Consider the following 22,828-nt stretch of genomic DNA (forward strand, 5'->3'; position numbering starts at 1 on the left):
CATATGAGTTTGGGTGCTGGACACTCTCTCAGACAAACAATTGTGCTCTTTTTTTTAATTCAACTGTTACCACACTGTGTTTCAAGAAGCCCTGAATAAGCAGATACATTTCTCATTAGTTGGCCCACCCATATGGATATGGGAGCTAGACATACTCTCAGACATTCATAACTTTTATTTCAAACATACTTACCCTTCAGGCATTTTGCATATTTGAGAAGGTAAGTGTATGGATGCTCCACAATGAAGTCAAACTTAATAGTCTGCAACAGGATTCGCTCCAAAGTCATCACCTGAAAATTGTGCAATGTTAAAAAGTTTGAGTATCTACTGCATATCAGCTGCTTTTATAATAACAAAAACAAAAAAATTCATCTGGTAACGTGAAAAACTAACTAATCTACTGTAATGATAAAAGTTGCATATCTGATCTGCTGTGTTGAAGTATGTTCTTGTTTTGAAAGAGAAAAAATGAAAGTGACTAAATATATATATATATTGGGAGGTAAATTTGAATTTTTTATCCCTGGGATAGAGGAGAAAGAATACTTCCCACGTATTCTCTGCGTGTCGTAGAAGGCGACTAAAAGGGAAGGGAGTGGGGGGCTGGATATCCTCCCCTCTCGCTTTTTTTTTAATTTTCCAAAAGAAGGAACAGAGAAGGGGGCCAGGTGAGGATATCCCCTCAGAGGCCCAGTCCTCTGTTCTTAACGCTACCTCGCTGTCGCAGGAAATGGCGAATAGTATGAAAAAAAAAAAAATTGAATAAAGAAAAATTGGAGGAAGTGGTTTTAGATATCGGGGAGTGGATTTGGCAGCGGATGGAACCATGGAAATGGAAGTGAGTCACAGGGTGGGGGAGGGGGCAAAGGTTCTGGGAGTGTTGAAAAATGTGTGGAAGGCGAGAACATTATCTCGGAAAGCTAAAATGGTTATGTTTGAAGGAATAGTGGTTCCAACAATGTTATATGGTTGCGAGGCATGGGTTATACATAGGGTTGTGCGGAGGAGGGTGGATGTGTTGGAAATGAGATGTTTGAGGACAATGTTTGGTGTGAGGTGCTTTGATCGAGTAAGTAATGAAAGGGTAAGAGAGATGTGTGGTAATAAAAAGAGTGTGGTTGAGAGAGCAGAAGAGGGTGTTTTGAAATGGTTTGGTAATATGGAGAGAATGAGTGAAGAAAGATTGACCAAAAGGATACATGTGTCAGAGGTGGAGGGAACGAGGAGAAGTGGGAGACCAAATTGGAGGTGGAAAGATGGAGTGAAGAGGTCAAGAGAAAGGTGCAAGAGGTGAAAAAGGGCAAATGAGAGTTGGGGTGAGAGAGTATCATTGAATTTTGGGGAGAATAAAAAGATGTTTTGGAAGGAGGTAAATAAAGTGCATAAGACTTGGGAACAAATGGGAACTTCAGTGAAGGGGACTAATGGGGAGGTGATAACAAGTAGTGGTGATGTGAGAAGGAGATGGAGTGAGTATTTTGAAGGTTTGTTGAATGTGTTTGATGATAGAGAGGCAGATATAGGGTGTTTAGGTCGTGGTGGTGTGCAAAGTGAGAGTGTTAGGAAGAATGATTTGGTAAACAGAGAAGAGGTAGTAAAAGCTTTGCGGAAGAAGAAAGCTGGCAAGGCAGCAGGTTTGGATGGTATTGCAGTGGAATTTATCAAAAAAGGGAGTGACTGTATTGTTGACTGGTTGGTAAGATTGTTTAATGTATGTATAACTCATGGTGAGGTGCCTGGGGATTGGCAGAATGCTTGCATAGTGCCATTGTACAAAGGCAATGGGGATAAAAGTGAGTGCTCAAATTACAGAGGTATAAGTTTGTTGAGTATTCCTGGGAAATTATATGGGAGGGTATTGATCGAGAGGGTGAAGGCATGTACAGAGCATCAGATTGGGGAAGAGCAGTGTGGTTTCAGAAGTGGTAGAGGATGTGTGGATCAGGTGTTTGCTTTGAAGAATGTATGTGAGAAATAATTAGAAAAGCAAATGGATTTGTATGTAGCATTTATGGATCTGGAGAAGGCATATGATAGAGTTGATAGAGATACTCTGTGGAAGGTATTAAGAATATATGGTGTGGGAGGCAAATTGTTAGGAGCAGTGAAAAGTTTTTATCGAGGATGTAAGGCATGTGTATGTGTAGGAAGAGAGGAAAGTGATAGGTTCTCAGTGAATGTAGGTTTGCGGCAGGGGTGTGTGATGTCTCCATGGATGTTTAATTTGTTTATGGATGGGGTTGTTAGGGAGGTGAATGCAAGAGTTTTGGAAAGAGGGGCAAGTATGCAGTCTGTTGTGGATGAGAGAGCTTGGGAAGTGAGTCAGTTGTTGTTCGCTGATGATACAGCACTGGTGGCTGATTTGTGTGAGAAACTGCACAAGCAGGTGACTGAGTTTGGTAAAGTGTGTGAAAGAAGAAAGTTGAGAGTAAATGTGAATAAGAGCAATGTTATTAGGTACAGTAGGGTTGAGGGACAAGTCAATTGGGAGGTAAGTTTGAATGGAGAAAAACTGGAGGAAGTGAAGTGTTTTAGATATCTGGGAGTGGATTTGGCAGCGGATGGAACCATGGAAGCGGAAGTGAATCATGGGAAGGGGGAGGGGGGCGAGAGTTCTGGGAACGTTGAAGAATGTGTGGAAGTTGAGAACATTATCTCAGAAAGCAAAAATGGGTATGTTTGAAGGAATAGTGGTTCCAACAATGTTATATGGTTGCGAGGCATGGGCTATGGATAGAGTTGTGCGCAGGAGGGTGGATGTGCTGGAAATGAGATGTTTGAGGACAATATGTGGTGTGAGGTGGTTTGATCGAGTAAGTAATAATAGGGTAAGAGAGATGTGTGGTAATAAAAAGAGTGTGGTTGAGAGAGCAGAAAAGGGTGTTTTGAAATGGTTTGGTCATATGGAGAGAATGAGAGAAGAAAGATTGACCAAGAGGATATATGTGTCAGAGGTGGAGGGAACGAGGAGAAGTGGGAGACCAAATTGGAGGTGGAAAGATGGAGTGAAAAAGATGTTGAGTGATCGGGGCCTGAACATGCAGGAGGGTGAAAGGCGTGCAAGGAATAGAGTGAATTGGAACGATGTGGTATACCAGGGTCGACGTACTGTCAATGGATTGAACCATGGAATGTGAAGAGTCTGGGGTAAACCATGGAAAGTTCTGTGGGGCCTGGATGTGGAAAGGGATCTGTGGTTTCGGTGTATTATTACAAGACAGCTAGAGACTGAGTGTGAACGAATGTGGCCTTTGTCGTCTTTTCCTAGCGCTACCTCACGCACATGAGAGGGGAAGGGGTTGTTATTTCATGTGTGGTGGGGTGGCGATGGGAATGAATAAAGGCAGACAGTATGAATTATGTACATGTGTATATATGTATATGTCTGTGTGTGTATATATATGTATACGTTGAGATGTATAGGTATGTATATTTGCGTGTGTGGATGTGTATGTATACACATGTGTATGTGGGTGGGTCGGGCCATTCTTTCGTCTGTTTCCTTGTGCTACCTCGCTAACGTGGGTGACAGCAACAAAGCAAAATAAATAAATAGATAAAATAAAGGCAATAAAAATGGTGTACTAAATAGCCTATACAAAAATTAGGGATGCAGTCTATTATCTACTGAAGATTTTCTTAAAAGAGGGATATGATTTTCTTAAAAGAGGGGATACAGCTGTTCTAGCATTGGTTTGTTCAAACCTGGGTGGGCTTGATGCACCTGGGCTGCCAGACTCCCACTTGGTAATGAGAGGTCTAGGTGGCAGGAGGTGACAGCAGTGAAAGTGGTGCCAATCAGTGCTATATTGGCTAAAGGCACTTATAACAACTTAGGAGTAGTGTGAGGCCTACCCTGGCTTTATCTGACATCTCCAATAAGGCACTAAATCTAAGTTATCTTACCTCCTTACGTGGATCAGTGCCCCTTCAGTGAAAGTGGTGCCAATCAGTGCTATATTGGCTGAAGGCACTCATAACAACTTAACAGTAGTGTGAGGCCTACACTGGCTATATCTGACATCTCCAATAAGGCACTAAATCCAAGTTATCTTACCTCCTCACATGGATCAATGCCACTTCAGTGAAAGTGGTGCCAATCAGTGCTATATTGGCTGAAGGCACTCATAACAACTTAACAGTAGTGTGAGGCCTATCCTAGCTTTATCTGACATCTCCAATAAGGCACTAAATCCAAGTTATCATACCTTCTCACGTGGATCAGTGCCACTTCAGTGAAAGTGGTGCCAATAAGTGCTCTATTGGCTGAGGGCACTCATAACAACTTAACAGTAGTATGAGGCCTACCCTGGCTTTATCTGACATCTCCAATAAGGCACTTAATCCAAGCTATCTTACCTCCTCACGTGGATCAGTGCCAAACTCAGCCCACGTCACTTCATCCATAAGGCTTTTGGCAGTCTTCATTATGTCTCTGCATTTCTTGGGTGTTTCCTCTACCTTACCAGCAAGAAAAAGGCAGCAGCATGCAGTCACCTGAAGAAATGCATGAAGATTACTTACTGAGGTGTAGATAATTTCTTTCATGTGCAGATATCACAATATAAAATATCATTAATTTTGTAGCCCAATAAAGAACTGCATTTAAACCATATTGCATTTCAACTCTTTGAAAAGCTGAAAAAAATCAGGACAAACCTAATCACATTCTCATTTCTTAAAGAGAATCTGAAAACGTCAATAACAAAAAATATTTGTTCTCCAATTTCTCTGAGATTTCAAGATATGTTCCAGATGTAATGATAATCATTTCAGTTTATATGGAAATTATATTTTCAATATATGACATATCTGTATTATTTGTTGCTTTTGTAGCAGGCAATTATATCATATTTCTTTTAAAAGGACTTGTCATGATGCACAAGATTAAGGTGCAATTCTGTACTGTTGGAACAATAACAATAGCTTGGTGCCACTTATGGAAATCCTGTTTCTTTTAATCCCTCTCCCTACTTCACCTTAAAGCCACCTTGACATGGCACATATTACGCGGTGTCAGGTGTGCTGACATCTCACGTGCTTCTGGCTTTGAAGAGGAGCTACTTGTGTGATAGGGAAGAAGGTTTGTGGCAAGAACTGAGGTGCTATGAGGTGGCAGTCTCCATGTGCCATTGCTGTGGTTATCTAGAATGTTTAGGATGAGCATCCAAGGTTCACTTCATGAACCTCTGATATCATCAGCTAATACGGCACAGAACTGGAGAAGAATCTGCCAAGAATTTGAGATATATCTACTAAGTTCTGAGAAAGATGAAAAGGATGATGAGGTGAAGATTGCCTTACTGCTAAACTCTGGTGGAAGAGAGTTGCTAAATATATATCACATTTTGCCTGTAGAGGAAGCTGATAAAAAGATATACAAAACTCTTATAGAGAAGTAGCAAGAATATTTAGAGCCAAAGAAGAATGTCACTTATGAAAGATATTTTTAACAGTAAAGTGCAATAGGCTGATGAAACTATTGATAGTTTTGTAACTGACCTAAGAAAGAAGGCTATAAACTGTGAGTTTGGTGCCTTGAAGGATGAAATGATCAGAGACAGAATCATATGTGGCATCAGTGATGACAAGCTACATGGACGGCTGTCGAGGAAAGGCGGCACGACCCTTCATGAAGTCGCACTGCAGTGCAGAGCTCATGAGGCAAGTGAAGAACAGATGACGGAGTTTTGTGCAGTGAAAACCAGTTTGAATGTCCAAAGCGTGAAGTCAAAAAAGAAAAGTGAGTATCACTCCTCAATTCCTGGCAACATATCACAAAGGACTTGTAAGTTCAGTGGCTTCAAGCATGTCTTTGGGAGGATACACTGCCTAGCTAGCAACAAACAGTGTATGAAGTGTGGCAGGACTGGACATCTCAAGCGTAGGTGTGACAACTTCAGCAGTCCTGGAAAAGGCAAGTATAAATCAGGCTGACAAAGAAGATTCATCATCCAACTCTGAAGGGTGTTATGAAAAGCCAGTGGAAGGTTTATAAATCCTGAGGAAGTCAGCAAAAGCAGTGTCCACGGTAACCTCCAACCAGTTAAGAAGACCAGATCAAGAGGACTGGTTTACTCTTCTCCTTCAAGATCAAACAGTGGCATTCCAAATGGATACAGAAGATGAGGTCAGTCTACTGCCTAAAAGAATCTACAAGCTAAAAGGAAAACCAGAGATGAAACGCACAAAGACTGTATTGGTTGCTTTGCCTGGAAGTAAAATCAAACCCCTTGGTAAGTGTCAAATGATATGTTTACATAACTCTTAAAAATATCAGCTCACTTTCTTCATTGCTGATGTAAGCTATGTGCCACTGTTGAGTAAGAATGGCTGTAAACTGTTAGGGTTAGTCAAGTTTATTAAATCAAGCAAAGTCAGAGACCAACTTAAGACACAACCACCAATTAGGTATTGCAAAAATATAAAGATGTATTTGATGGATTGGGATGCCTAGAGGGTGAACTGCATCAAGAGGTTGATTCAAAGATTAGCGCGGTAGCTCATCCACCTGTAAAGTGCCTGTTGCTCTGAGAGATAGACTGAAATGCGAATTAGAGGACATGGAAAAGAAAGGTGTAATCATCAGAGAAAGTAATTACACAGACTGGGTTAACAGTATGGGTACTGTGGATGAGGGAAGTAAATTAAGAATATGCCTAGATCCAAGAGATTTCAACAAGGCATTGAAAAAGGCAACACTACCCACTACCTACAACTGAGGAAATATCAACCAGGTTAGCAGATGCTAAGGTGTATTCTGTGTTAGATGCTCCAGAAATCTACCAGAGGTACTTGCATGAAGTGTTTGATGATCTAGACGGAGCAGAAATTATATTGGGTGACATATCAGTTTATGGTAGTTCTGAGGGACATGATGAGAGACTATAGAAAGTCCCTAAAGATGCCAGGAAAGAAATCTAAAGTTGACCTGTGCCAAACTCAAGCTTAAAACTGAGCAAGTAGAACACATTGGCCATGTATTAACGGCAGACGGGTTAAGACCAGATCCTGAGAAGGAAGAAACTATAAGTAATTTTCTAACTCCTAACTACTTGGGAAAGTTTGTTCCCAATATGTCTGAAAATAAATGAACCTCTGAGAAGGTTACTGGAGATGGAAATTGAATTTAAATGAGATGAACCACAGGAGAAATGTTTTGAGGTATTATGATGTATTTAAGCCTGTAACCTTGACTGTTGATGCCTCAAGGAAAGCTGTAGGGGTTTGTATTCTTCAGGAAGATCACCCTGTTGCCTATGCTGCCAAGTCCCTTTCTGAAACTCAGAGAAATTATGCTCAAACTGTAAAGGAGTTGTTGGCCATTGTTTTTGGAGCTGAGAAACTTCATTCTTATCTGTATGAGAGAAGCAAAGTAGTTGTAGAGAATGATCATAAACCCTTACAGAGTATTTTAAAATAGTCCTTGTCATCAGCTCCTCCTAGGTTACAGAAAATGCATCTAAGACTTCATAGATATTCTTTAGAGGTACATTATAAGAAAGGAAAGGACATGCATATAACTGATGCTCTGAGTAGAGTCAGCAGGGATGAAGTGCAAGTAATTATAGTAACTCATGAATAGCTAGACACTGCAGGTATAAGCTTGAAGATTTTTAAAAATAGGACTAAGGAAGATAGAGTATTGCAGACTCTAAAAGAATTCACATTAGAGGGATGGCATAATTGTAAGAAAGACACTCCAGTAGAATTCAATGCCTTTTGGAATTAGAGAGATGAGAGAAGTTATGAAGATGGAATGCTGCATAAAATGAAAAGAATTATAGTGCCTAAGGAACTAAGAAGTAAAATCCTCAAACACATTCATAAATCTAATCAAGATATGGAAAAGAGATCTTGTGTACTGGTCTCAAATGGGGGCTGAACTTGAGGACCTGATTAGTGCTCGTGACACCTGTAATGTTTATAGCAACGACCAAGCAAGGGAACCACTGATGTCTCATGAAGTCCCTAAACTCCCTTGGCAAAAACCTGGAGCTGATTTATTTGAGATGAAAGGGAAGAGGTACCTGTTGCTTGTTGATTATCACAGCAAATATTTTGAGTTTGACTTGTTAGAAAATACTCATTCCAGTACTATTGTGCAATACTTTAAGGACCATACTTCAAACTATTCAAAGTGACAATGACCCACAGTTCACAGCTGTAGAATCTAAAGAATTCTGTAGGTCATATGGAACAGCCCATACAACTTCAACTCCCTATCATCCAAAAAGTAATGCCTTGCAGAAAAAAAGTGTACAGACAGTAAAGAAGCCGATGAAGAAGGCAGCCAAAGAGGGCAAGGATCCTTATCTAAGTGTGCTGAATTACAGAAAGACTCCTATTTAGGGGACACCAAGCCCCAGTTAGTTACTGTTTCATAGAAGAACACAAACCACACACCCCACTTCTGAAGCCTTGTTACGACCAGAGACACAGGACCCACTGACTATCAGACATCTACCTCAAGACTCACAAGATAGGTAGAAACTTTGTTATGTTAGAAGCTTTAAGCTGCTGCCTGAACTGGAGGAGGGAAATGTAGTTAGAATCAATGATGGCACAAGAGTTAAAGAAGGGTATGGTGGTTGTTCCTAGATCACACCTGGTTAAAGATAGCGATGGTCAGATTTACATGAGAACTAGGCAGCAACTGCATAAGACAGCAGAAAGCCCAAATTCTCTAAAACATGCCAGTGGTTATGGTGACAAACTGATAAATGTCATGAAGAAGGTGCTGTGACACCGGAAATCAACAACAGACATAGACAGGCTGAATTGGAAGATGTGACAAGTGCAGTGGACATAAATGGGGAAGGTACACCAAAGAGGAGTAAGCATGATTCCAGTGAGGTAAGAACATCTAGAGGTAGACTAGCACAACCCCCGAACAGGTTAGATCTATAAATATATGATGTAAAAGTAATCTTTGTACTTTGCATATCTATGAGTAATGCTGTACAGTTTATATGTGTTATTTCATCTTATTTCATTTATTCATATTTTTTGTGGGGGGGGGGAGAGAAGATGTAATGATAATAATTTCAGTTTATATGGAAATTATATTGATTGAGAGGGTGAAGGCATGTACAGAGCATCAGATTGGGGAAGAGCAGTGTGGTTTCAGAAGTGGTAGAGGATGTGTGGATCAGGTGTTTGCTTTGAAGAATGTATGTGAGAAATACTTAGAAAAGCAAATGGATTTGTATGTAGCATTTATGGATCTGGAAAAGGCATATGATAGAGTTGATAGAGATGCTCTGTGGAAGGTATTAAGAATATATGGTGTGGGAGGAAAGTTGTTAGAAGCAGTGAAAAGTTTTTATCGAGGATGTAAGGCATGTGTACGTGTAGGAAGAGAGGAAAGTGATTGGTTCTCAGTGAATGTAGGTTTGTGGCAGGGGTGTTTGATGTCTCCATGGTTGTTTAATTTGTTTATGGATGGGGTTGTTAGGGAGGTAAATGCAGGAGTTTTGAAAAGAGGGGCAAGTATGAAGTCTGTTGGGGATGAGAGAGCTTGGGAAGTGAGTCAGTTGTTGTTCGCTGATGATACAGCGCTGGTGGCTGATTCATGTGAGAAACTGCAGAAGCTGGTGACTGAGTTTGGTAAAGTGTGTGGAAGAAGAAATTTAAGAGTAAATGTGAATAAGAGCAAGGTTATTAGGTACAGTAGGGTTGAGGGTCAAGTCAATTGGGAGGTGAGTTTGAATGGAGAAAAACTGGAGGAAGTGAAGTGTTTTAGATATCTAGGAGTGGATCTGCCAGCGGATGGAACCATGGAAGCGGAAGTGGATCATAGGGTGGGGGAGGGGGCGAAAATTCTGGGGGCCTTGAAGAATGTGTGGAAGTCGAGAACATTATCTCGGAAAGCAAAAACGGGTATGTTTGAAGGAATAGTGGTTCCAACAATGTTGTATGGTTGCGAGGCGTGGGCTATGGATAGAGTTGTGCGCAGGAGGATGGATGTGCTGGAAATGAGATGTTTGAGGACAATGTGTGGTGTGAGGTGGTTTGATCGAGTGAGTAACGTAAGGGTAAGAGAGATGTGTGGAAATAAAAAGAGCGTGGTTGAGAGAGCAGAAGAGAGTGTTTTGAAGTGGTTTGGGCACATGGAGAGAATGAGTGAGGAAAGATTGACCAAGAGGATACATGTGTCGGAGGTGGAGGGAACGAGGAGAAGAGGGAGACCAAATTGGAGGTGGAAAGATGGAGTGAAAAAGATTTTGTGTGATCGGGGCCTGAACATGCAGGAGGGTGAAAGGAGGGCAAGGAATAGAGTGAATTGGAGCGATGTGGTATACCGGGGTTGACGTGCTGTCAGTGGATTGAATCAAGGCATGTGAAGCGTCTGGGGTAAACCATGGAAAGCTGTGTAGGTATGTATATTTGCGTGTGTGGACGTATGTATATACATGTGTATGGGGGGGGTTGGGCCATTTCTTTCGTCTGTTTCCTTGCGCTACCTCGCAAACGCGGGAGACAGCGACAAAGTATAATAAAAATAAATAATATAAAAAATGACATTATATATGTATCATTTGTTGCTTCTGAAGCAGGTAATCATATCATGTTTCTTTGAAAAGGATTTGTCATGATGCACAGGATTAACATACAATTCTGTATTGCTGGAACAATAACAACAGCTTGGCGACACTCATGGAAACGCTGTTTCTCTCAATCCTTCTGCCTACTTCACCTTAAAGCCACCTTGACATGGCACATATTTACACCAGATATGAAATTTTTTAACAACTTAATTTGGGCATTAACTCTAAGTTTCATAATCTTATCCACAAACAACTGATAAAATGAAAGAAAAAAATGCTTATGGGGTACCTACACCCCAATTCAAGATAAAATTCAAGAATAAATTTTAGAAAGTTCAAAATGCTATTCCATGTGTAGTCATGTAAACCCAACCACAAATTCAGTTACCTACATAATCACACAATTTGAGCCACAAATGCATTTATTGTAAATCATAACTTCTATAACTAACACAAAAAACAAAGAATAAGGCAAGAGTTACACAAGATACCATACTAGTGGGAGGCTCGGCTACAAATTCTATTGATATTTCAGAAACATGTCAAAATCTTACATGTCTGGGGAAGGACTGAAAAGTGTGAACCATGTAGAATCGGTGGAAGTAAACAACACCTGTTGCCATAGTCTCGTATCGAAGGCCCATTTTGTTTCCCACCTGAAGAATGAAACGGGCACCTTCTCGACGATACTGAACTTCCTGTTCAACACTGAGGCCTGCAACAATAGTTGGAGTGTGTCGAAGCTCCCGTTTCTCATAGTACCATCCCTGCTGAAAGGTATAACAAATATTTTCTTCATAAGTAAGTCAGTGAGAACATTTAAATGGTCACTGTCGGTTGTGCCTTTTCCTTCACTCAAATCTTGTCACAGGCAGATTATACCTAAAATATTTTAGTCAACAATCATGTCCAGGACCAAACAACATAAACATCTGCAACAAAAATACATTTACATTTGATTATTGAATATGTAGCAACATTGCAGTGCAATGTGCTTATACAATAATGTTAAAAAGTCTGGGATATATCAACACATAGAGTATATACTTACTTCCTTATCTTCCTGCTTAGAATCCCATTCTATGGGGCTCCAAAAGCACTCAGGAAACCAGCTGCATTCACCAGGAAGGACCTCAGGTCAAGAAACTTGGCATGTGTGTATGTGCATTTAAGGTGAGTGCAAGATAACTGTGAAACAAGTGTTCAGTGACTTCAGCAGAAGAGTTCAGTGAAAACATGATGGGTCTCATGATTTGATGAATCAGTGTTTGTAATGCTGGAAAGATGGGTGGAATCCAGAGGGCAGACAAAAAAGTATAATTCTTTTATGCCTGGGGAGTGTACTACCATTTGGATGTATATCTGGTGGAGATAGATTAAGATTGGATTGGGAGGTTATTTGTGACATTCTTAATGAGCTATTATGGTGAGTATATGTTTTGTCAAGGCTTTAGCAGACTCCACCTGCTCAAAGTTATACGACGAGTGAAAAGTCACCATTGGCAAAGCCGTATCACTGGGAGTCCAGTCTCATCAAAGAATTTCTCACTCCAAAGGAATTTACATTTCCCTTGCACCTCAAGTAGTGAAGCCTTGGGCTGCAGGAGCCTCTAAAAAGGTTCTGGATAACACCAGACTCATTCATAAAAATTGCTTCTGGTGTAATTATAAATTAATAAATATGCTCTGTCAATCCTGTGTTTGCTGGGTAGTGGAGATCTGTATGTACTGTATGGTGGTTATGGTGTGGTCTGGGTGGAAAGGATGCTGTTACAAAGGACTAAACACCATACATATTGAGGTGAGATGGTATTTGGATGTAATTTTGTTTCATGGTGATGCTTAATGTTTGTGGGTATTAAGCATCTGGTGACTGTGCAGAGTGCCTTATTTCACGTGGTTTGCAGCTTGATTACGTTTATGTTTTTGGCAAGATGAATAAACAGGAAGGTGAGATGTAAGTTACAGTACATTAGATGAATGTTTGTAATGGGTAATAACAGTTAAGTGCTCTGAGAGCATTTAGTTTCTTTATGGTATTTGTGTTAATGCTTGAGGTATCTGAAGTAGATGTTAAGTGTGTCATATGAGATACCCAATGTGGCTGGATTACTGTTGAGTGTGAGTGGATGCTTGTCTAGCTAGGAAGGTTACAGTAGATTTCTGTGACACTGCACACTTTCTATTTTTGATGGGCCAGTGTTGTAATCGTACAACAAAGTGTTGCATGTCTGTCATTGCCTGAAGAGTGTCATGGTGATGTGATGTGACCAAGAGATCATCAGCATGTGACAGGACTTTCACAATGCGTTAAGCTAGAGGTCAGAGTAGTTTATGTAAGATATTAAAGAGAGATGGAGAAAGAAGTGCTCATGATGTCTACGGCAATGCATGGTGGTCAGTTATCTACTTTTAGTTCCTGGAGGTTTCTGCCTCTTGTATGTTCATCTTGAGTCATGTGTGATATCCACAAACCCTCTATAAGACATAATATATGGGGGCAAATCTTGGTCCACTCTTTCTAGAATTTTGTCTTGTTCCAGAGAGAACCCTTGAATTCAGCCAAAGGCAAGTGTACAGTTCATTCCACTGAAGTCTTTTACTTCTAAGCTGGCATCTCTGCCTCTTCCATACTTATCTATTCATGGCCAATATCTCACACCATCATGACATCTTTGTTCTCAATTTTCAATTTTCAGATACTCATTTCAAATCCTTCTCTGTAATGATTTTCTTTATGCTTTCCACTTCAATCTCATGACCTCTAATTCTTATATATTATTATTATTTTGCTTTGTCGCTGTCTCCTGCGTTTGCGAGGTAGCGCAAAGAAACAGACAAAAGAAATGGCCCAACCCACCCCCATACACAATGTATATACATACACGTCCACACACGCAAATATACATACCCATACATCTCAATGTACACATATATATACACACACAGACACATATATATATATACCCATGCACACAATTCACACTGTCTGCCTTTATTCATTCCCATCGCCACCTCGCCACACATGGAATACCATCCCCCTCCCCCCTCGTGTGTGCGAGGTAGCACTAGGAAAAGACAACAAAGGCCCCATTTGTTCACATTCAGTCTCTAGCTGTCATGCAATAATGCCCGAAACCACAGCTCCCTTTCCACATCAAGGCCCCACACAACTTTCCATGGTTTACCCCAGATGCTTCACATGCCGATTCAATCCACTGACAGCACGTCAACCCCGGTATACCACATCGATCCAATTCACTCTATTCCTTGCCCGCCTTTCACCCTCCTGCATGTTGAGGCCCCAATCACAAAAAATCTTTTTCACTCCATCTTTCCACCTCCAATTTGGGCTCCCACTTCTCCTCGTTCCCTCCACCTCCGACACATATATCCTGGTCAATCTTTCCTCACTCATTCTCTCCATGTACCCAAACCATTTCAAAACACCCTCTTCTGCTCTCTCAACCACACTCTTTTTATTTCCACACATCTCTCTTACCCTTACATTACTTACTCGATCAAACCACCTCACACCACACATTGTCCTCAAACATCTCATTTCCAGCACATCCACCCTCCTGCGCACAACTCTATCCATAGCCCACGCCTCGCAACCATACAACATTGTTGGAACCACTATTCCTTCAAACATACCCATTTTTGCTTTCCGAGATAATGTTCTTGACTTCCACACATTCTTCAAGGCTCCCAGGATTTTCGCCCCCTCCCCCACCCTATGATTCATTTCCGCTTCCATGGTTCCATCTGCTGCCAGATCCACTCCCAGATATCTAAAACACTTTACTTCCTCCAGTTTTTCTCCATTCAAACTTACCTCCCAATTGACTTGACTCTCAACCCTACTGTACCTAATAACCTTGCTCTTATTCACATTTACTCTTAACTTTCTTCTTTCACACACTTTATCAAACTCAGTCACCAGCTTCTGCAGTTTCTCACATGAATCAGCCACCAGCGCTGTATCATCAGCGAACAACAACTGACTCACTTCCCAAGCTCTCTCATCCACAACAGACTTCATACTTGTCCCTCTTTCCAAAACTCTTGCATTCACCTCCCTAACAACCCCATCCATAAACAAATTAAACAACCATGGAGACATCACACACCCCTGCCGCAAACCTACATTCACTGAGAACCAATCACTTTCCTCTCTTCCTACACGTACACATGCCTTACATCCTCGATAAAATTCCTTTTTTTTTTTTTTTTTTTTGTCGCTGTCTCCCACGTTTGCGAGGTAGCGCAAGGAAACAGATGAAAGAAATGGCCCAACCCACCCCCATACACATGCATATACATACGTCCACACACGCAAAATATACATACCTACACAGCTTTCCATGGTTTACCCCAGACGCTTCACATGCCTTGATTCAATCCACTGCCAGCACGTCAACCCCGGTATACCACATCGCTCCAAATCACTCTATTCCTTGCCATCCTTTCACCCTCCTGCATGTTCAGGCCCCGATCACACAAAATCTTTTTCACTCCATCTTTCCACCTCCAATTTGGTCTCCCTCTTCTCCTCGTTCCCTCCACCTCCGACACATATATTCTCTTGGTCAATCTTTCCTCACTCATTCTCTCCATGTGCCCGAACCATTTCAAAACACCCTCTTCTGCTCTCTCAACCACGCTCTTTTTATTTCCACACATCTCTCTTACCCTTACGTTACTTACTCGATCAAACCACCTCACACCACATATTGTCCTCAAACATCTCATTTCCAGCACATCCATCCTCCTGCGCACAACTCTATCCATAACCCACGCCTCGCAACAATACAACATTGTTGGAACCACTAGTCCTTCAAACATACCCATTTTTGCTTTCCGAGATAATGTTCTCGACTTCCACACATTCTTCAAGCCTCCCAGAATTTTCGCCCCCTCCCCCACCCTATGATCCACTTCCGCTTCCATGGTTCCATCCGCTGCCAGATCCACTCCCAGATATCAAAAACACTTCACTTCCTCCAGTTTTTCTCCATTCAAACTCACCTCCCAATTGACTTGACCCTCAACCCTACTGTACCTAATAACCTTGCTCTTATTCACATTTACTCTTAACTTTCTTCTTTCACACACTTTACCAAACTCAGTCACCAGCTTCTGCAGTTTCTCACATGAATCAGCCACCAGCGCTGTATCATCAGCGAACAACAACTGACTCTATTCTATTCTAAAAATACATTTGTTTCTTAAACCATCATCCCAGTCAATTTTCAAAGTAATTTCCTCAATTCCAATGAACTTCATACTTTGTAACAAGCTATCTCTTGGGCTTATCTGGTTACTATAACAATGATTAAGAGATTTGGCTGTCCCAGAATGTAAAGGGAAAAATGATCTATCCAATGATCTATAGCTTACATGCTACTTTTTTCTTCCGTGAAAGATTAATGCCACTGAACTCTGACATTATTTCACTTGCTGTGGCCTCCAAGAAACAAAATGCTCTAGACTGCTCTCTTCCCATAAATCATAACATGCTGCGACCTCAGTCATCCTGTGTTTGTGAAACTGCACAAGAAAGAAGAGAAGCACCTAAAACATCATGTAAAGCAACTATCATCAAAGTCTGGGAATATGATAGCTGAACTAATCCAAGAAAGTAATCTCATCACTGTAAGAAATGCACATCTAAGGTCTTAGTCTGGCTGAACTTAAACATGTACTTACCTGTGATTCTTTCTCAAACTTCGGGAAAATTTCTAAGGAAGAGAGCCTTGATTTACCCTTTTTAGGCAAGAGCATCAAAAAGAAGTTGAATTGTCTTCTTTACATAATCTCCCTTGATAAGGTATCCTGAATCAATTAATCTATCCTTGGCTGTTTGAGTAAAGGAACACTTATCAGGAACTGAAATGAGGTGTTCTTTTCACGAAGACACTAAGACGTCTGTTAAGAAATGAGAAATCCATGAGTTTGAACTGGCTCCTTTTTACTGAATCATAAACATCCTATCAAACACCCTTGAAATTATCTGTGAATCTTTCTTTACTTAAGATACCTCCCCTTATACAATCCTGAATAAAAGGACAAAAAAGGTGCCTTAACTCATAACTAATAAAACATAAGTTTTCATGTAATGACATGCCAATAGGGGCAGAAACTTAACTCTAGTCTGACCCATACATGTGATGTCTTTTAAGCTAACTTGTTCCCAAGTCTAAACATCTGTAATTTTCTTGTGTCCAACAAAGAAATATTGCTCCTCTTTGATTCATCTTGGGTAATCAATTTACACTTTTGTCAGCCACAGCATCTTATTCTAATCTGGAAAAATGTCATAACAGTCAGTCCTAAACTCAAGAAAGAAAATTTAGAGTTGCTTCCCACTGGAATTAGCTATAAAACCCCTCAACATAGTCATAGCCTTTATTAACAGATCAAGAAGACTTCTAATAGATGTGATTGTACAAACAATGGAAACTGATGTAAATGAGAAATTTAACATTATCTCCACCTCTTGAAAATCAATCTTGGTCTTACCTAACACAAGTCTGAGGAATTTATAGCAATTCCCAGTAACATAAAAACAGGGCACATACTTGACTTCCAGATTGAGATAAGGCCTCTCAAAATAAAAAGATACATATGAAAGATCAGATAAAAGTTCTCAAAATAAAAGAGACACATGACCGATTACTGTCTCAAACAGGCATTTACTATTATAACAACTCTTTCCAAAATCAAAAGTGAAATCTAAACTCACTTCAACTGCACAGTGTCCTCAGACCAAGGAAAAAATTGGTTTCTGCAGTTTAAACCTATGCTAATTGAATAAGCAGGCATCTAAATGTATGAAAGTAACCAGAAGGGCTTTGAGAAATTCCTCCCAAAAGGAATCAGCCAGTGATACCAACAAATTTGAGGTCAGCTTTAGTTTTATCCTGAGAGAATTCAAAAATCATGTGGTAGAAATTTCATTTTCCTAGGAATATATCCAAGGACTGAAGAGGACAACTATGAATCAGCATAAAATTTGGTTGGAATCCTCACATGAGGAAAACTTGATTTAGCGACACCAAGTCACTATTTGTGAAATACCTTAGAAAAAAGGTAGCAAAAATAAAAAAATGTGGAACTTTCTCATGATCCTACATCACATTCCAACATGTATATGCACCAAAGCCAAACTCATAAACTAGAGAATAAAGATGAAACTCTTGCACAATCTACATTAACATGGCAAACCTGACCAACCTGTTTATGTTTCACACAAGAAACGGATCATATTAAGCCTAATCTTATAACTGATCAGATGAAGTGTTCACACAAATTATCCAAGCATCAGCCTAAATCAATCCAAATGTAAATCTATAACAAATAATAGTATCACCAGCATCTTAAGACTTATGTATCTAGAGAAAAGCAAATGGCACCTGTCTCGAGTAGAGCATATCATCACTTTGTTGGCTCAACTGCCGGCTCGATGACGGACCCGGCATAAGGGCATCAAGTGTAGCTGCTGGCTCTTCATTCTGGAAACAGCAGGAGACTTTTAAAAGATGACCATAAAATATCCTTAATGTCTAGACACGGCAGAAATCTATACATTATCTATACAAAGAACCCTCATCAATTTGGTACCAAATAACTCGATTCTTGGCAACTCCAAACCTAATCATTTAAACATTTTTGTTCAAAATGGCCGACTTTGTAGAATGCATGTCTGAATGACCGAAAAGTCGCATGGACATAACTCTCTTACCTGAACACATGATCACTGCATGGGGCATGTGGCATTTTGGCAATGCTGGAGGGAAGGCATCCAAGTCACTAACTGGCTGATGCACACACATACACACAACCACAGGCTTTAAAAAGTGCAGAGTATTCAGGATCAGCGCATGTCAGTAAAAATGAAGATTCTAGATATAACCAGAGATATGGAGTTTGACAAATCAGCACTATAGGAATTAGCAGACAAGTGAGTTGCACCAAAATTAAGAGCATTAGTGAAGCACAAGGTTGATTAACCTAAGTCATTGATAATTTTTGGACTGAAAAAAGGCCATATTCCAGCCAAAGAAGAAAGGGTGGAAAAGGAAGATATACCAATAAAAAGATTACTAGAAGCTGCAGGCATGCAAAATGCATTTTTAAAGATAAAAGATACTGACAGACTTGGTAGTTATAATCTATAATCAAGACAGAAGGGAACATCCAGTAATGATTATCTTCAATGTGGAATTAAGTGGCTAGAAGGTACTAAAGTAAGCTGAGAAACTTTCACATCCAGTGATGATTATGTTTCATGTGGAATTAGGTAGCCAGAAGGTTCTAAATAAAGCTGAGAAACTTTCAAGTCATGGGGAATTTCTGTAAGATATTCACTAGAAGTGAAAGACTAAGAGAAGAACGAGAGAGAAGTATAGAATACCACTAGGTCTCTATATGCAACATTTTGCAGTTGCAACAGTTAAGAACCAGAGTACATGCTCAAATAACATGTAAGCTCTCCAAGTTGTGACACATTTGAAAAAAAATTTCACTTCGCATCTTAACGTACTGATATTATCTTCCTTTAACCTTCAATGTCAGGTGTCTTGCAAACTGCTCACATTACATTATACAAAAAGTGACCTAAGGTAACTTTTATGACCTCAGTATTGTGCTAAAGTTAACACATAAAGTCTCCAGCGAGAGGAGCCAGAGGAAAGTGAAGAGGAAAAGGAAGAACATGACCTACATTTTTACTAACTCACCCTTCACTCCTGATAGTTACTAATTACTTATATTTACATACATTTAACAAATATGTACAAGAATTTTACATTCGTTTACATGTAAACTTACAACAAAATAACATCAAGAAAGTAATAGTTCCTGTAACAAACACCTGTAGTGACCACGAGACACTTAGTAGCCATACAAATGTTAAAATATAGATGGGTTACTCAAAAAACTCACAGTACCTACTATGAAAGTCTATATGTGATACCTCTCGGCACTTAACCCTTTGGTGGGCAGGTATCCCACAAAGGCTACTCAATTCATGTTGTTGTATTGGTGAGGTCAAAGGATTTTGCCCAATAGAGGGTTGAGGGTTAATGTCACAATACTCTACAGAAATCTTACTGATCAGGAATTCCATAAAGATATTATAGTAAAATAATGTTCAATTTCTATCCCAACCACTTGCAAAATAGTTTCAATTCATATCCCAATCACTGATAGCCATCTCATTAAAAAAGGTATGATCATATGCTTGCTCTCACCAGTTATCTCCACTTTACCGATAACCAGGTATTTCCTGCCTACAAATTAAGTGGAGCAGATCACTATGCTTCCAAAAGACTACTACAATCTAGCATATTGGATGATTTTAACAAAGGAAACCGAATCACAACCATTCAATTATACTGGACAGATGAAAATGCAACTATAAATAGGAAACAATTTGCCAAGAATCAGCACTTTTAATGCAAGGTTCTGAGTTACATGCTTCACTTCAATGTGCTGTTGCCTATCTATTGAACTAATGCTCAGACATTCACAAAATAAAAAATAAAAAATGAAACAGCTATTGAGAACTGGAAGAGATTGAACAGCTGACAAATTCAACATTTCATTGTTCAAGTCATACTCAGTATATAACATGGCAACTTGTATTTTGTTTCACTTCTCTATGGAGTTCACTTTGATAGATCATTGCATAACTCAAGAGTCAATGATTATTTAGATATTAACAAAAATAACAAGAAAATAGGCTGAAGAGATGGAAGAACTATCAAGCCTAGGAACACAAGCTCCCATGGAAACTTATTATTCTAATGAAGCTCAGAAAATTATAAGGTAAATTATGAATTTTTTTCTACACAATTCTCTTCAGTTGGGTGTTACCTAACTTTTTTTTTTTTTTTTTTGCTTTGTCGCTGTCTCCCGTGTTTGCGAGGTAGCGCAAGGAAACAGACGAAAGAAATGGCCCAACCCACCCCCATACACATGTATATACATACACGTCCACACAAGCAAATATACATACCTACACAGCTTTCCATGGTTTACCCCAGACGCTTAACATGCCCTGATTCAATCCACTGACAGCACGTCAACCCCGGTATACCACATCGCTCCAATTCACTCTATTCCTTGCCCTCCCTTCACCCTCCTGCATGTTCAGGCCCCGATCACTCAAAATCTTTTTCACTCCATCTTTCCACCTCCAATTTGGTCTCCCACTTCTCCTCGTTCCCTCCATCTCCGACACATATATCCTCTTGGTCAAGCTTTCCTCACTCATTCTCTCCATGTGCCCAAACCATTTCAAAACACCCTCTTCTGCTCTCTCAACCACACTCTTTTTATTTCCACACATCTCTCTTACCCTTACGTTACTTACTCAATCAAACCACCTCACACCACACATTGTCCTCAAACATCTCATTTCCAGCACATCCTCCCTCCTGCGCACAACTCTATCCATAGCCCACGCCTCGCAACCATACAAAATTGTTGGAACCACTATTCCTTCAAACATACCCATTTTTGCTTTCCGAGATAATGTTCTCAACTTCCACACATTCTTCAAGGCTCCCAGGATTTTCGCCCCCTCCCCCACCCTATGATCCACTTCCGCTTCCATGGTTCCATCTGCTGCCAGATCCACTCCCAGATATCTAAAACACTTTATAACCTCCAGTTTTTCTCCATTCAAACTTACCTCCCAATTGACTTGACCCTCAACCCTACTGTACCTAATAACCTTGCTCTTATTCACATTTACTCTTAACTTTCTTCTTTCACACACTTTACCAAACTCAGTCACCAGCTTCTGCAGTTTCTCACATGAATCAGCCACCAGCGCTGTATCATCAGCGAACAACAACTGACTCACTTCCCAAGCTCTCTCATCCACAACAGACTTCATACTTGCCCCTCTTTCCAAAACTCTTGCATTCACCTCCCTAACAACCCCATCCATAAACAAATTAAACAACCATGGAGACATCACACACCCCTGCCGCAAACCTACATTCACTGAGAACCAATCACTTTCCTCTCTTCCTACACGTACACATGCCTTACATCCTCGATAAAAACTTTTCACTGCTTCTAACAACTTGCCTCCCACACCAAATATTGTTAATACCTTCCACAGAGCATCTCTATCAACTCTATCATATGCCTTCTCCAGATCCATAAATGCTACATACAAATCTATTTGCTTTTCTAAGTATTTCTCACATACATTCTTCAAAGCAAACACCTGATCCACACATCCTCTACCACTTCTGAAACCACACTGCTCTTCCCCAATCTGATGTTCTGTACATGCCTTCACCCTCTCAATCAATACCCTCCCATATAATTTACCCGGAATACTCAACAAACTTATACCTCTGAAATTTGAGCACTCACTCTTATCCCCTTTGCCTTTGTACAATGGCACTATGCACACATTCCGCCAATCCTCAGGTACCTCACCATGAGTCATACATACATTTAATAACCTTACCAACCAGTCAATAATACAGTCATCCCCTTTTTTAATAAATTCCACTGCAATACCATCCAAACCTGCTGCCTTGCCGGCTTTCATCTTCCGCAAAGCTTTTACTACCTCTTCTCTGTTTACCAAATCATTTTCCCTAACCCTCTCACTTTGCACACCACCTCGACCAAAACACCCTATATCTGCCACTCTATCATCAAACACATTCAACAAACCTTCAAAATACTCACTCCATCTCTTTCTCAAATCATCACGACTTGTTATCACCTCCCCATTTGCGCCCTTCACTGAAGTTCCCATTTGCTCCCTTGTCTTACGCACTTTATTTACCTCCTTCCAGAACATCTTTTTATTCTCCCTAATATTTAATGATACTCTTTCACCCCAACTCTCATTTGCCCTCTTTTTCACCTCTTGCACCCTTCTCTTGACCTGTCTCTTTCTTTTATACATCCCCCACTCAACTGCATTATTTCCCTGTAAAAATCGTCCAAATGCCTCTCTCTTCTCTTTCACTAATAATCTTACTTCTTCATCCCACCACTCACTACCCTTTCTAATCAACCCACCTCCCACTCTTCTCATGCCACAAGCATCTTTTGCGCAATCCATCACTGATTCCCTAAATACATCCCATTCCTCCCCCACTCCCCTTACTTCCATTGTTCTCACCTTTTTCCATTCTGTACTCAGTCTCTCCTGGTACTTCCTCACACAAGTCTCCTTCCCAAGCTCACTTACTCTCACCACCCTCTTCACCCCAACATTCACTCTTCTTTTC

At 40.3% G+C, this 22,828-nt stretch overlaps 1 protein-coding gene across 7 annotated transcripts in view; it reads right to left on the reverse strand.

The window, feature by feature from the left end:
- Positions 1-143: 143 nt before the first annotated feature.
- Positions 144-22,828, reverse strand: part of LOC139756792 (cyclin-K-like) — a 33,619-nt gene continuing 10,934 nt past the window's right edge. The window contains exons 2-6 of one of the 7 annotated variants that reach the window (XM_071676590.1): positions 18,301-18,406; positions 17,972-18,070; positions 11,108-11,320; positions 4,363-4,500; positions 144-293 (exon numbers count right to left, since the gene is read on the reverse strand). In XM_071676590.1, coding sequence (XP_071532691.1) covers positions 180-293; positions 4,363-4,500; positions 11,108-11,320; positions 17,972-18,037 — 531 coding nt within the window. In that variant the 5' untranslated portion in view covers positions 18,038-18,070; positions 18,301-18,406 and the 3' untranslated portion in view covers positions 144-179. Of the gene's footprint in view, positions 294-4,362; positions 4,501-11,107; positions 11,324-16,265; positions 16,485-17,971; positions 18,071-18,300; positions 18,407-22,828 lie in introns of those variants that run through there. The other 6 variants (XM_071676588.1, XM_071676587.1, XM_071676586.1 and 3 more) reach the window with 6 other exon arrangements.

Source organism: Panulirus ornatus, chromosome 23 (assembly GCF_036320965.1).
Source record: "Panulirus ornatus isolate Po-2019 chromosome 23, ASM3632096v1, whole genome shotgun sequence".
In the NCBI taxonomy this organism is placed as follows: Eukaryota; Metazoa; Arthropoda; class Malacostraca; order Decapoda; family Palinuridae; genus Panulirus; species Panulirus ornatus.